Raw genomic sequence first — 15885 nt, 5'->3', positions numbered from 1 at the left:
TTCCATAAAATATGTGCATCAATTAACTCAATTGGCAGACAAAAACAAATGACCTAACCCAGGCAAACTTCATCAGTCACCCTATTGGTTTATTGTATTGCACAGAATAGCCGCTTAGCACCAGATGAACCACAAATGGACGCTCAACGTCCTCGTTTTAGACACACTTGTCATAGCAGAGCGTGTATGCAGCCCACCTCTTGTCCTCTTGCTTTTGTTGTTTTTATAACTTCTTTACAAATGGGTTTCTTTGAGTGTGTCTTCACAGTATGGGATTTGTCCTTCGCCAGGGGCGGATGGTGGAGACATCCATTCTAGTGTGTGCATGCGTTGTGTTGTTCCTGTGAGCGCTTCACGGCACAGTTGCCAGTCCCACTCAATCCCACACACACACACACGCACACACACACCTACACACCTTTTTTGCCCCGAGCGAGTTTGACCCTGCATCCCAACACCTGCCTGAGCATTACCTTGCCTCCAGTTTCTTGCCATGGTTGTGTTACCTTCCTTCTATATAGTCCATATTTATGACTAAATAGTGTCTATTAAATTATTCTAATGAGTATTACATCTTATGCCCACAGACCCCGGAGGGCTTCCTCTAGATATTCAGTAAAAAAAAAAGGCAAAAACATACCGAATCACTTCAGTCTGTCAAATTTGACCCTTTATATCGGCTCTTATACTCAGCAGTTGGAATTGTGCGGCATTCACCAACACTTACTCTCCCTTTGTGCTTTTGTTATCTGTATGTACTTCGCGGTCTTTTTTTCAAATGGCCATTGTTATGAAAATTGGTTTTGACGGCAACAGCAGTTCGTTGGGCTTTTGTGTTTCCCCTCTGTTGATGTTGCTCCTCCTTATTAATAGAAGTGTTGTTACCTTTTTCTTCCTCTCCATCGCTTCCCTTGGATTTCTATCCTTTGCTGTACATTTTTATGTTTTCTTTGCCCATTCCTGACATCGTTTCTCTCTCTCTCTCTCTCTCTCTCTCTCTCTCTCTCTCTCTCTCTCTCTCTCTCTCTCCCTCTCCTCATTCCCGACGTCTCTCCCTTCAGGCAGTACTACGAGATGCTGTACAACACCGCGGACGAGCTTCTGAATCTGGTGGTGGACCAGGGGGTGCGCTACACGGAGCTGGAGTACATCAACGCCCTGTCCTTGCTGCATCGCAGCCAGACCGGTGTCGGGGACCTGAGCACCCAGAACATCCGGCTGCAGAGGCTGAAGGAGATCATCTGCGAGCAGGCCGCCATCAAACAGGCCACCAAGGACAAGAAGATCACCACGGTGTAATAACCAGAAGGGGGTTGATGGCCCCGTAAAAAAAAGAACCTCCGTTCTAAAGAAATTTCTAAATTTACGCAACTTGTGATGAACGGGAAGCCAAAAACTTGCAGGTTAGAATTGGGGAAACACTGAAATAGACGCTTGCTCTACACTCGGATCATAATGTGATCCTATCTATAAATATACATGTGTGCACAGCTACAGCTGACTCCAGGGTCCCTGAGCGTATGCGGCACCGGTTCACTCTAATTGGGAAGCGAGGTGACAACCAACACAACTGCAGACTTTGCAGTCTAGTTTGCCACGGTTGTATGTCATGAGGTTACCCGCGGTATGTTGTCAAATTGTAAATTGAATCATCAATTGTAAATCGACAACATACCCCCCGCACACTGCGCCGCGACTCCGGGCTCCAGATAAAAGGCGATTGTCTTGGACACTCCACCGAACTTAGGCCCCATCTCATCTCATTTTCCTATTAGATCTAAACTGGTGCTCTCGTTTACGCCTCCATCTCGACTCTCCCGGCAGCCCCATGAGCCCACTGATTCTGTCTGCAATAACAGATGTCAGATTAGACCGTCTGAATGAGGCCGCGTCGTCCGCCTGCTGCCAATTTCAGGTGGTCCCCAAAGATTTCCCCTTGCAGAGGATAGTATCGTAACCGCGGCTGTTAAAAATCTGTGTATCTGTCATTTTTCTTACAGTTGGAGCCGTAAACGATTGGGGGAACATTGTGAGCTGATTAACATCGGGTACAAATTGAACAACGGACTCTGTGATAAAGATATTTTTACGGAATACAATTGAATTTTTCCATAAAACCGAGATAAGGCTCACCACAGACAGGTGGCTTGCACCAAGAATACATTTCATTTGTCAAACTAGTTCTACAAACTCAAACATGCGATTGTGAATCTTCATTTTGTCGTCCCCTTCACATGTGTGCAAAATGAGCTAATTGTACATACCCGAAGAGACGATCCCAAGTCATTCCCTTCCCTGTTTTTCACTCGATTTAACTTGGGGGAGAAGTACTTAACGGAGAGCCAGAGGAGGGAATGGGAGCGTTGTCAATACTGCGGGCCTGGTAGTAGTCTTCCGAAGCACGCAAAGCAATCCATCATAATGACACACGGCCTGAAATCGATGGGAAAACAACCGTGTAGCTGCTGAGGGGTTCGTCCACCACTCTGAAACGGGCCTTTTCTGTAAAATCTCATATCGGATCATTCAGCTGTGCAGAGCGTTTCTTAAAATGTTATACGTGGAAAACTTCAATGCAATGTTTAAGGTTGTGTCTTTTCGCAAAGTGATTCTTATAATATCGTGCCACTGCACACAGACAGCCCCTAAAAGTCCAGGAGGCGTTCGTGTCGGACATAAGAACCATCCCACTAACCCTGCTCTTTATTCACCAATAAAATATGTCAAATGTAATCAAGGTTCATGTTTGTCATGTTTTTTTTCAAAGGATCTTTGTTTTGCACATCGGGGATGGCAGTAAACTGTGTGTTCTCAAAGAAGAATGTATTGAAATCTGTGTGTTTTTCTTGAACAAGTTAAAACACCCTCGTGGCTGCTCTAGAGTGGCATCTTAGAAATGCTCTGAAATGTTTGTCTAGTCACACACAGGATTTGTTAACACATACACTAATCCACTAAGAAAATAAAGCATTCAAAGTCTCTTGTGTATTTTGTACAGCACTCTTCTTTGTGTGGCTGCTTCACTGTCATATTTTCCATTGTGAGATGTACAGCTGACGTGAGTTTGTGTTCACACTGACACCGTCTGTGAACATGAAGGATGGTCCATCACTGTTTTGATACACCCGTGACGTCCCAGCCTGATGTCATATGAGCGGGGGGCAAATCCAAAACCAACATTTGGAGAATGTGTTGTACCTGACAGCCGTGATGTGTTGTCTGGCATGGTTTGACGCATGAAGTGCAGCCGATTGGAGTCAAAAATAAAGAAACGCAGACATTAACTACACAAAGGCTTGTATTGTTATCAATCCATGGACTATCTGCTGTTACAGTGGAATATTTTAAATGCGCGACTTATCAGCCCTTAATATGCCCTTAATAGCCACTATGGCTAAATCTAAATTCAACCAAACTGAACATTGGAAGACTAAACTAAGAAAAAAAACTCAATTTTCTGTAATCTTAAAAACCTAAACTGCTGTTACGTTGACTGTTTAATTGTTTAATGTTCGGAACTACAAGGCCCACAATTCCTTTCACCTCTCCCCAGTCTCACCGTTGCCCTGACGACCGCGGCGTACACTTCACACGGAAAGCTAGCCTGTTGGGTAGCTATGGGGTTTTGGTTGTTGGTTCGTTTGTTTGATTGTTTGTTTTCTTAATGTGTTCTGAAGCTTTCTGAGTTCATAAAAATTACGGAACCATGAAGGAATCCCCGAAAGAACAGTTTCCGTCGGCGTCACCTGGCTGCCGCCCCCCAGGGTGCCCCGGTGACGCGCCTCGCGGGGGAGACGACACCGAGATGGAGGTGAGGCGTTTTCTTCTTCTGCTTGGGAATAAACTTCAACAATTGCGTTCATTTGATAGTTTGTTTCCTCTGCTGCACCTGTGGCAGAAACACGGGCTTAACGGCGTCGTTTTAGTCAAAGTAGAGTGAAAGCCGGCGCAGAGTGGGTGCTTGTCTTTGTTTCTTTTATGGAGCACTTACTGCAAAACTCAATAATTGTTCTCTTATGCGACAGATAAAGCAGATAACCTTGCACGAGAGATCTCAGGAAGCGAAACAACACAGCAAGGTCAAATACTTTTTTTTTCATATCCAATTTGTGATGGGGCGGATAGAGTGGTGTGCATCCTTCTGTGTGTGTACTGCATGAATAAGTGTGTGTGTGTGTGTGTACTAGGTGACGCTTATAGTGGCCTCGTGCGTTATCGTTATCGTTCTCTAACTGTTGTTATTGTGATGCAGTTCACTGGTGTTAATTCTACTCTTTTTAAAAAAAAAAAAATGTAACGTTTACAGAAGAATGGCGTTCTAACTGCTGACATGGTCTGCAGGCACGTGTCCAGCCAGGGGCGAGTTGGCACTGGGCTGCAGTATTCCTACCACCACCTGTGTTTGCCTGTAAGACAGACAGCATGCCATTTGGCTGTTAGGTTGATTGATTGGTCATAAATTACACAAATCAATCTGTGAAAAATTTAACATGTAATTTGTCATACAAACTGTTCTCTTTGTAGTAACTGTAACTGTGAGGCATATTTAGTTTAACAAAGTTTGAATTTTTTCTCTACTTCAGAGTCAAGATCTCAGGGACATCTCTGTTTTATGTAATTATGTCCATCTTCAAAAGCTGCAACTGCCACACAACAAAATCAAAGGTGACTTTTCTCTATTTCATTAATAGTCCTCTTTAAAGAATTTTAAAAGCCTGTCACTACTTTGAAAATGATGTTATCAAATCAGGATTTGAAGATTATACTTTTCCGTTTCCATCTTCATCCTGTTTGATCCGTTACTCTAACTTTCCTCAACTGCCAGATTTATCCTGTGTGAGCCACATGCCCCAACTCGCCATCCTGGACGCTTCTCACAACGAAATCTTCAGCTTCTTTGGATTCCAGCCCCCCAAGAACCTAAAAGTAACGCAAGACCTTGAGCTGACAGGATAAGACCACGTTTGATTGGTGGCTCGGGCTTCACTCTCTCGTGCTATTCCCCCATGATAGCCCTGGATTTCCATAGCCCATCTGTAGTCTCTTTGAATATTCTTGCAAGGCATTTGCTGCCCTTGAACGACAGTGAACTTTAGTGATTTGAAAATGCCTTCCCGGGACTCAGTTGAGGAATTTCTCCAAAGACATATCATGACTTCTGTTAACACTGTGCTGCTTTTTTTTTCTTCCAGGAAGTCAATTTCTCCCACAACCACATAACAAAAATGAAGGACTTGTCAGCCTTTTCATCTCTTAGTAATTTGGATCTGGGCCGTATCCTTGCTGAGAGACATTTACATTCATGCATTGAACCCGCCTCTTTCTCCATTATATATGATTATATTCATGAACCTATACTTGAAACACACACACACATTCGGTTCAACTACATTTTTCCCTTGTGTGTTATTCTTAACACGGTCATTCTCAGACAACCGTTTCAGTGCGATCGAGGGACTTGAGCGATGCTGCAAGCTCACCGATCTCAACCTGGAACACAACAAGATCTCCAGGATCAGCGGCCTGGACAGTCTGCCGCTCACACGCCTCTGCCTTGTAGGTTCAGATCGATTACTGTCAGGAATGTGATGCGCGTATACTCACAAACATTTGTTTCTACACGGTACACTCCAGGGCATACTTATAAACAAACTCAAATCTCATTTGTATTTTTTTTTTCTAGTGCTTGGCAGTACTTCCACTTCCATGTATGGCTTTTCTTTGCAGGAGCTCGTCTCCCCCCCCCATGTGTTGTCTATTTATTATTGAACACACAGTAGGAGTTTTTGCAGAGGAGTTCTCTTTTATTGCAAGTATTTTACCTCATGAAGGCTTTAATTTGACCTATTTATGTTTGCCTTTTATTCTCTCCCCCTGCGTCTTTCTCTTCATGTCTCTGTTTGTGGCTTAATTTTTACTTTTAGTAAAACTTGCCCCCCCCCCCCTGTTCGAGAGTCACCATATGGCCCAACAGCAGGCCTTTTCTCTCCTTTCTGCATGTGTGTGCGTGTGCTGACCTTTATCAGTGTTTCCTCATTGTCAGCAGCCATCGGTCTGGCTGTGTCCGCCCCGTTCTGTGGCTCTTCCTCGGGACCAGCTGCTGATGTTTGAGGACCAAGTCCTCTGGTGCCTCATCCATCCAGCGCTGGCGCCCCAAACAGCCCGACCCTGTCAGCCGGGTCTGTTCGCCAGCCCATCACGGCACCGACCCGGGTGCTTCAAGAGGACGCGTGCCCGTGGACCACCCCCCCCCCCGCCCCCCCGCTGGCAGCAGCCCTCTGCCAGGCTCCATGCTTGGCAAGAGTAGGACGAGGTGCGGCCAGACGGCTGGATAACAACGTTACGCAGTGGAATGGAGGGCGATTGCAGGCTTGGGGAACCCTGACAGGGAGGGAAGGGGCCCGGGTCGGGGTCTTGAGTTGGATGGCGCGGGGCTCGCTCGCCCCCCCTCGCCAGCTGTTGGGCTGTCAGTCCTCACCTGTCAGAATTTAGCGGAGAGAAGCAGAGCTGCCACTCAACTCGGTACTGAGGGGGAGAGGAGGCTCCAGCACCCCGCGGTGTGACCACGGAGCACCTTAATATTTAGTAGTGGGAATCGTTAACCTTTTATAAAGTAGAGTTGGATGTTACTTATGTATGCCTGCATCATCATTAATATCATGTACTCGACTCCTACAAGGTGTCCTCTCTCTCTCTCTCTCTCTCTCTCTCTCTCACACTCTCCCCCCCCCCCCCCCCCCCCCCCCCCCCGTCTTTGTCCAGAGGGGAAACCAGCTGGAGAGGATTGAAGGGTTGGATAATCTGAAGTCTCTGCAGGTTGTCGACCTGTCTCTGAACCGCATCATCGCTCTCTCTGGCCTACAGAGTCTCCACCTCCTGGGCTCTATCAATCTGGAGAAAAACCTGGTATTAATCTAATAGCTTAATCTAAGGCTTAACAGACGTTAGGCAGCCGTAATCCTAAACGCGATTTTTAGCTCGTCAATGGGGTTACGATTCAGAAACGGATGTGGATTTGTTACACTTGTGAAAATACGAGTGAACCGGACTGTAGCGTCACACATAAAAGTAAAACTAGCCCAACACAGAATGTTAAAAGCTCGTATAGATAGATAGAAGTACAGGCAAAATAAAGGGCAAAAAGACTCAAATGCAAGTACCTTCTAAACAACAACAAAATACATAAAGTTAATAGTGAACTTTCAAACTCAACAAGTTAATGACCTAAACTCTGCTAGGTTTGTGGTTATGTTTCAGATCAGTGAAATTCAAGAGTGCAAACACATTCATGATCTCTTCCTGTTGAGGGACCTCAACCTGCTGGGAAACCCCGTGCAGGTAACCTTCAATGACCAAAGACTTCTGCACCCAGCTTGTCAGCACCCCACGCTGTAGTTTCATCCCATCTGTACATGAGTTTTTAAAGTTGATGGAATACCATGTGAATGTATTTGGTAGGAGCAACCCGATTACAGATTGGCAGTTGTCTTTCTCCTTCAACATCTGACGACGCTGGACACAGAGAAGGTCACTGCTGAAGAAAAGGTATAAACAAACAGAATCATTCCTCAATCCACGATGGAATGAGGAATTGTTCAGTTTTTATAGCACAAAGACAGCATGCCTTTACCTAATTACTGACATTAACTTCCAGGTGTCATCAGTGAACAAGTACGACCCTCCTTTGGATGTGGTGGCAGCCAGGGATCACATGACCCACCTGGTGTATCATCTCATGCAGCCTCAGGAGCTCTATGACAGGTTAGTACAAATCGCTTTTTCTTAATGAAACAAAACCAGGAAAACACATGTCTAGAGATGAATGTGAAGGTTTACATTCAGATTGTAACAGTCATAATCACCTTCTAAAGCTTTTGGTTGCAGGGTTTCTGATGCTCGTATTGTGAACGCCCTAAAAGAAAGAAATGAGTCCAAGCATCAGCGCTTTTCCAAGTACATCCATCGTCAGCGGATTAATTGCTGTGGCTTCAGTGAATTTACCGTTCTCCTGTGCTTCCGAGACACAGCACATCCATTTAGCCCACGAGGCTCCCGTTCTCGTGCTCATATGGTTTAATGCACGTGACTCCCGCTCGGCTTAGAGAGAACGTCCCAGTGGAGTGAATCACTGAATCAATCAGAGTCCGGTGTGTGTGTGTGTGTGTGTGTGTGTCTCTCTCTCCAAACAGTACTATGCCCAGTGCTGACACTCCATATCCAATGCTGGTTTTGACCGGTCCTCAAGGCTGTGGGAAGAGAAATCTGGCTCACAGACTTTGTCAGGAGTTGAGCGAATACTTCGCCTACGGGTCGGTCCCAAGCTTTTTGTGCACATATCACCTGTCACATACTTAATAGTGCTCGCGCTAAAATGCATTCTTTGGAATCAACTAAAAATATACATTACAAAAAGTAATTTAGCACTCCCGATCCTGCTGTAGCATTAGCGGACATGTGAAACATATTTCAGTGGAAGTCAAACAGCTGTTAATATCATTATCCATACCCAGTGAATTCAATTCAATTCAATTCAATTCATTTTATTTTGTATAGCCCAAAATCGCAAATTACAAATTTGCCTCAGAGGGCTTTACAGTCTGTACACATGCAACATCCTCTGTCCCGAAACCCTCACATCGGCACAGGAAAAACTCCCCAAAACCAAAGCAATGAGCTGAAAGCTGCAAAGATGTGCAATTTGCACCTTTATTCTCAGTGGGACTGACTCGGCACTGGCAACAAAGTATTAATAAGAATAAAGGTGTTACTAGCCAACTGCCACCAAAACATATCAAAGAATAGGTTAGCTATTCTGAAGTCTATCTTCATGCACCACTCACATCCTATGTCCATTGTTGTCCAAGTTATTTTCTAAACAACACAGGTGTCATTCAAGTCAAACATACATCTTAAGGGTTTAGTGTCCCAAGCGTTACCCAAACTGCTGTTGTCTGTGTGTTTCCGCAGAACCTGTCACACCACAAGGGGCCCCTACTTGGGAGAGGAGAATGGAATTGATTACCATTTTGTCAGTGAGGACACTTTTCAGAACATGATTCACATGGTGAGTTATTTTGACGTTATTTCCTCAGTACACCACAGAGCGCAGAGGTGACCGCTCCACAACAAAAAAGTGTTATGTGTGTTATTTTGAGCAACGACCATATTATCCTCTTCAGTCTGTGTCACAAATCATGTAAACAGATAAGTACTCACCACAAGCTTAATTAAATGTACTCTATTGAAAAGCTTGTTTACTGCTTAAGTCAAGGTTCAAATTGCATTCACTCGACAGCCTCAATGAGTTGAGATAATTAGTTCTACTTGGATAGATGGATTTTACTGATATTTAAAGTAACGCACATACGTTTAATTTAAATTTAGCCTTTTTTAGTGAGGTGCAATGGCTATATTAATAGCATTTTTCTATATGATGACACGGCATCTTCACACAACATGTCCTTGCGAGTGTTGATTATTAATCTGAGATAACTGACAAGGACAGCGAGAGTTTATGGATTATAATACCACCATTACGCAGACCTTGGTTAAAAATTCCATAATACACCTCTTTTCTTTGGGGGTCAGCAAATTCCAGGGCCTTATTGCATATTCAAGATCAATTTATATTTGTGTAAATAAACAGAATTTGAATCTGATTCATCACACAATCCTTTCGCCTTGGCTGCTGAGGGATCGTACACGTTTGTTTCCCATCTTGTCCGTCTTGTCAAGCTGCGTGTTATGTAAGAGCTGTGGGGGATGACGGATGGAGGTGCGGGTCACGTAATGATTCACACAGCCGTGGCTTTGATGCTGGAAAGGCTTCCTTTTGTGTACTCCAGCAGGAGTGGATCGGCTTAACTTTACAGTACGTCACCCTCTTTTCTAGATTTTCTTATTGTCAGCGAGGTGGTTTATTGCCGCCCCGTCCTCCCTTTCTCATCACGCGCTCAGCTTTCTCGTGTCAGCTGCCCTTCTCTTCTTTACTGATTTATTTACCCTCGCGTGTGCTTTCCGTAACCATGCAATCATAACCCCTTGAACCCACTTCTCGCGGATGTTCAAAATGAACCCTAATCAGCAGTCCTTGGCACTTATTATGGTCCTTACAGTGATGTAAACACAAGGAACACCAGCTGGGCAATTTTGTCTGAATAGCGTCCGACTCTGGGAAGATGGAATCACAAGAATAACGTTGGTAATCGAGTGTTTGAGTGCTTTTCAATTACCTACGTAACCAGGTCCAGGGACACAAACAAGTGCTTGTGTGAGCTGTAATTCCTGTTCAACTTGGTACCTACGGGACACACGTAGTATTTCTTGTAAAATGCATCAGTCGAATGTAACTGAATTCAAATGTAGTCGGACACAGTTAATGAGTTTTCACCACATTATTATGATTAAGCAAAAGTGTCCGTCGTACCGTCAGCAGGCAGCGAGTCGGACATTTTTTATTGGGGAGACCGTGACAAAATAAAGCCAAGTAAGATCAACCTACTCTTGTTGGCTACCGCCTCCACATGTGGAAATGTAATCTACAGACCAGCTCCAACTTTGATTCTGTGGAAGACAGAACTTGCTTGCATGTGAACTCCTACTTTGTCTACTTTTGGAGACAAATGAATCTGATGAATACTGTGGTAACCATCACTAATGATGGGGAAATGAAAATGATCTGTCATTCTTTCCCTTCCTCTCTGAAAATGTCCTCGCAGGGTAAATTCATCGAGACCATGCAGAACGGGGGTCACAGCTACGGTCTGAGCAGAGACGCCGTGGAGGAAGTAGCCAAAGAAGGACTAGCCTGCTGTGTGCACATGGAGCTGGAGGTGCGTATGTAAACCTCTAATCTGAGCAGATTAAAAAAATGATCAATATAGCCAGTCGAGTGACAGAAAGTAAACTTGACATTTTCTTCTTGGGATTTTGAGGTTCCGAAAAAGTAACAAAGTATAGAACAGGCCTTGGAGAGTATCAATCCCTCATTGTGACACAACCGCCAACTGTTTGCCCATCCGCTCTCAGGGCGTGCTCAGTCTGAAGAACAGCCACTTCGAGCCTCGATACATCCTGCTCATCCCCACCCGGGTGGACAAATACACGGAGAACCTGAAAAGCAGCGGCCTCGACACCGCGGCACAGATCGAACAGGCGATGTCACGCGTGGAGCTCTACGCCAGTACACACCGGCACAGACTGGGATTCTTCGATAATGTCATCCCCTGTGGTACGGTCAAAGAAACCCCTTTTAATCCAAGTGTTCCGTTGTTGCTGTTTGATGCCACCTGTTGATTTAAGAGTACGTTGCTGAGGATGATAATGGTTAGTATGCATATAATCTAGTGGCTCGTCGCGTCCATGTTATTATTTAGTCAATGGAAGTTTAATTCAAAAACAACAAAGTGCAGTTATACGTGGTGACAATTAACGCCCTCACAAAACCCTATTTATTTCCAGGGGAGAGATGCTCTTTCTTCTTAACGTTAACGTTGTGATCCCTCCGTTCACTTGAAATGTGTTATTGCGGCACAGCTAAAAGAAGTTGCCTGCCGCAGAGCAGTCCAAGTGTCATCGCTGTAGCCTCGGATAAATGAACTCGCTTCACTAAAATCCATGCGCTACACTTCCAATCCAATTACCGCATGTATTAAGGGCATGGAGTCGCGGAATAGCTGTATTTATCATTCCCTCATGAAGGCACTTAGACTTGTTGGCTGTTTTCTTAATGAGATGAACATACAGAGGAGCGCGGAACCTCATCACTTTTATGCACCGCAAGCCTCCGCCTCATTGCGCCAAGGTCATCTTCCCCCCGTGTCTTTGATTCATTAGTGTTTGATGGGAGATGCTCTGTTCACAACCGTATTTTTTGTGTCACGCCTCGTGTGTGTGTGTGTGTGTGTGTGTGTGTGTGTGTGTGTGTGCGCCCACGGGATGTGTGAGTAGATGACTGGGAGGAAACCTATCAGGCACTGAAGCAAATAGTGAAGGAGTACCTGTTGCTCGAGGAGAAGGAAGAAGGAGAAAGCCAGGACAGCGCGTCGCCTGACGACCCCTCAACTGGTGTGTATTTGCTCCTTTGTTTGTTCAGATCATCATTGGCAGACTCAAAGCAGTCAGGGGGATCATTTAAGTAAATAAATGTACTTGTGGCAGGGAGCATTACTTTGTATAACATCTTCTTTGGCTCTGGAGCAGCTTTGTTGAATGTGAAGAAGAAATGAAGAGCATCCCCTCGAGTACCTGGGCTTGGACATGTGACGGCTGGAGCTCCATCCAACCAGGAGGCGCCATCCGCACTGATGCAAGTCTCTTCCCCTCCTCAGGTCCCCAGCTGGAGGAGAAACAGCATCTGACTCCAACCCGGTCGAGGTCAGGATCATGGCCACTGACGTCACACTCCTTCAAAGCTCTTGACCCCTCGGACCTGTCTTACAGACACTACTTCAACAAGATCCAGTTGGAGCTCGGCCCCCAGAGGAGCGGCGCCGTGAGTTCACTCGAAACGGATGTGCAACAGACAGCTAGGCCGTAACGCATTTACCTCCCCCCCCCGCCCCCACTCGGGCTTCTTCTCGTCCTCCTCCTCATCTCTGTCCCTCTCTCTCCTCTGCAGGAGGTAGCTTCCATCAGGAGGCGTGAGCGGCAGGTGAGAGAGGCCATTGTGGGGAAGAGTCCCGGGATCTACAGCCAGCTCTTCAAAAGGTTCGTTAGAAGTGGCGTGCGCCCCCCCTCCCCCTCTCCCCCGCAGCACTCCGATGCCTAATTTCAAGAACACACTCTCAGCCGTGCCAAATCAGTTCGAGTGCACTTGTCCTACATGCGTTTTGATGAGTTGTTTTGGGGTCATTGTTTGACCTTGAAGGTGAATTGGCCACCAGCATTCGAGTGTTGTGTAGTTGCTCTCTGTTTTCAGTTGCCCCTAAAATGTCACCACATGTGAAATGTGAATGAAGAGACGTCAACGCAAAAAATGATTTTTCCATATGCAAGTGGAGAATTATTGAATTTTTTACTCCTAATTTTCATTTGCCACAGCTCTGCTCAAACAGCATCCCCATCCGCGCTGAATCCTGATTCCCATTTTAGTGAGGACAGGTAAGAGCGCTCACACACACACACACACACACACTCTCAGATGCACAGGATACAAGTGCTCCCACGCTACCAAGTCATTTGTATGATGTATGAGAATAACAGATGTAGATAAATACGTCAAAGTTGTGAATGATTTCCCTCTTTGTGGTTTTGAAATTCCTAATAATACCACCAGAGGAAGTCTTGTGGTTTCATAACAACCAGGTGAAGCTAAAAATGTATAAGCAGAAAACTGCTTTTGTAGTCGTATTCTTGAAGTGAAATATATTAACTTTTATAGAGCTCATTCCACTGTTACAAGCCATGTGGGAACATGTCTAAACTCCCATTCCCAGACAACCGCTCGCAAATTCATTCAGGTATAAATTCAGATTTTCGAATCCGCCGGTAATTCTTGACTTGCCAAAGTGCGCACTTGAACTCAATAAACAGGCAAACTGCGAAATGATGGCTTCAAACAGAAATTGACATTTTATTTATGGTTATAAAAAAACAAAAACTGTGCAAAAGAAGCTTTGAGACACCGCTTTCAGCAGCTTGGCAATTCTGAGAAACCTGTTGAAAATCATCAAGTTGCTTCACAGCGGTGTGAGCGATGCTTGCCCCCAGTACGCGGCGTCTGCATTACTCAGCCCTTCAGTATTTCCCCTTGAAAGATTCTAGACATCTGTCCGCTTGTTGGCAACACATAAAAAAGGAATGTGTCTGTACTTGTGCGTTTCTCTCTCTCTCTCTCTCTCTCTCTCTCTCTCTCTCTCACACGTCGTAACAGATGATCTTCTTGTATCTCTTTGGTTTTTCACGTTTAGTCCTGTGGGTGTTCTTGCATTCAGCGTCGGCTCGTTTATTTATAAATGACTATCTCCACGTTGAGTTAAATATATCCAGCTGTGGAGGTCCTGCTTGATGTTCTCAGCAGGATGGTAAAAACCTCCAAAACACCCTTTTGGTCCTTTGTTCACTGTTGTCACTAGTCTTTGCACAGCCTAATCATTTGTTTAAGTTTACACATCACCCCCCCCCCCCCCCCCTCACTTCTCTCCCCTCTTGTCTGTCTCTCTTCCTCCTCATCCGTCCTTTTTTCTCCTTCCACATGCAGCTCCGATGGGTCTCCTGCCAGCTCGGCGCCGACTGTGCCCGGTTCAGCCGGGGGCTTTTCTGCCTCAGTGCGGCCACTAGATGTGTCTGTCCTGGGACCCACCTTGGAAACACTCAAAGGTTGTTATTGGGGTTTTTATTTGTCAAAGGGCTTTTTCGTGTTGTCATAAATTAGATTTGAAAGAGCGGAGAGATTCGTGAGTTGCAATAGTCCAGGGAGGACGACAGCTTGACACAGTTATTATGCATTCACACTTTGTATTTGTCTTTTGTGATTCTAAATAATCTGGACTGCATGTTAATTGCCAAAATGTTCAGTCTGAGATAAATAAGCTTAAATTCAATCAATATGTCTTTTCCATATCGTCATATATTATCATTTCACACCTCACGGCATCAGGCGACACTCCCGAAGGCCCGCCGGTGGGCACGGACCCGCCCGCCGGGGCCGCGTCTCCCTCCTCGGATAGACGTCCCGGCTCCAACGTCAAGCCCATCCTGCCGCCCATCCCGTTCGGGCGCAAGACCCCCGGCTCGCCCAGCCCAGTGCCTTCATCCCAGGGCCATCGCTCGGACACGGCGGCGAGGGAGAGGGAGGAGATGCAGAGAAGAAGGGATCGCTTCACGTAGCTCAGGAAATGAGTCAAAGCCAATCTGTCGGTAAAAGTATTCAAGGATGTTACTTAAATTATGAGCATAGTCGGTTAAACTGCAAGAAAATGAAATGTCTGTACGGTCAAAAGGTAAATGTCAACCGCTAAACATGTTTGTTGCTACCTGAGTGTGACGAAATGAACACTTGAGGTTAGACTGTCAGGACTGGTCTATTCCTGTGAGTCGTTGCCTTGATCTTTTGCAAATGCTTCATTATAAATGGTAAGTGTTGGTATTGCTAACCATACATATATATATATATATATATTGAATGAGATGAGATTGTAATTATAGGCACAGTTGTGTTTTGTAGAATTACTGGCTCACTGGCCTGAGGGCAAAGTGTTGACATTTGTTATAAAAAAAGAAAAAAAGCTCCGACACGGATTGCATTTCAGTCCTGAGGAATATAGTGATGTGTGAAAGACGGTGCTTATTTCTTTTTGTTTATTCACATTAATATGTTCTTACGCTCGACTAAAGGTCAGTGTCTGCAAAGGACGTGATGCATTTCATGTTTCATGAATTGGGCATCGCATGTCCTACCATTCAGCGATGTCATCGGGGAGGATTCGCCATTGACGCCTAGCTGCTGATCTTTCATATGCAGCGTGGAGCTCTTGTCAATGCGCAATAAATACATCATTAATCTAAATTGTTTCTGATGGGATTACTTATTCAACTGGAAATGCCTTCATATGGAACGTGTTGACAGGTATTAAACAGTGAGCCATAAAATAAAAGTTGTCAGTTGTGTGTGTGTGTGCGGGGTGTGTTGCATACAGACAAACACACTTGTGCATCTGAATTTTGACCTCCTTTCATTTTTCATTCATTGTAATTTGAAATTGCCTGAAATATCTGTCACTGATGTATGCATTGCTTATTCACACCGTGCCGCAGACGGCGTGCTTGTAGGTCCATGTGAGTTCGCACATATTGTGCGCAGGTGTACGCAGAGATTCTGCACACGCACACACACACACACACACACAAAACACACCTGGCCATCCATCAATGTCTGTCCTCCTC

General features: G+C 45.2%; 2 protein-coding genes across 2 annotated transcripts in view; both read left to right on the top strand.

Annotated features, from left to right (window-relative positions):
- Nucleotides 1-2986, top strand: part of exoc4 (exocyst complex component 4) — an 84894-nt gene extending 81908 nt beyond the window's left edge. The window contains exon 20 of the mRNA XM_037459794.2: nt 1062-2986. Coding sequence (XP_037315691.1) covers nt 1062-1299 — 238 coding nt within the window. The 3' untranslated portion in view covers nt 1300-2986. The remainder of the gene's footprint in view (nt 1-1061) is intronic.
- Nucleotides 2987-3117: 131 nt separating this feature from the next.
- Nucleotides 3118-15580, top strand: lrguk (leucine-rich repeats and guanylate kinase domain containing). The gene is made up of 21 exons (XM_037459795.2): nt 3118-3811; nt 4026-4079; nt 4307-4408; nt 4584-4665; nt 4826-4926; nt 5193-5274; nt 5432-5556; nt 6763-6906; nt 7258-7338; nt 7459-7545; nt 7655-7761; nt 8190-8309; nt 8968-9064; nt 10719-10832; nt 11029-11230; nt 11950-12066; nt 12330-12493; nt 12620-12708; nt 13042-13101; nt 14201-14319; nt 14600-15580. The coding sequence occupies exons 1-21, from the start codon at nt 3707-3709 to the stop codon at nt 14827-14829; spliced, it is 2382 nt and encodes a 793-aa protein (XP_037315692.2). The 5' UTR covers nt 3118-3706; the 3' UTR covers nt 14830-15580.
- The last annotated feature ends 305 nt before the right edge of the window (nt 15581-15885 follow it).

Source organism: Pungitius pungitius, chromosome 2 (assembly GCF_949316345.1).
Source record: "Pungitius pungitius chromosome 2, fPunPun2.1, whole genome shotgun sequence".
NCBI lineage: Eukaryota > Metazoa > Chordata > Actinopteri > Perciformes > Gasterosteidae > Pungitius > Pungitius pungitius.
The sequence above is the reverse complement of the archived record's forward strand: the minus strand, read 5'-3'. Positions and strand labels throughout refer to the sequence as shown.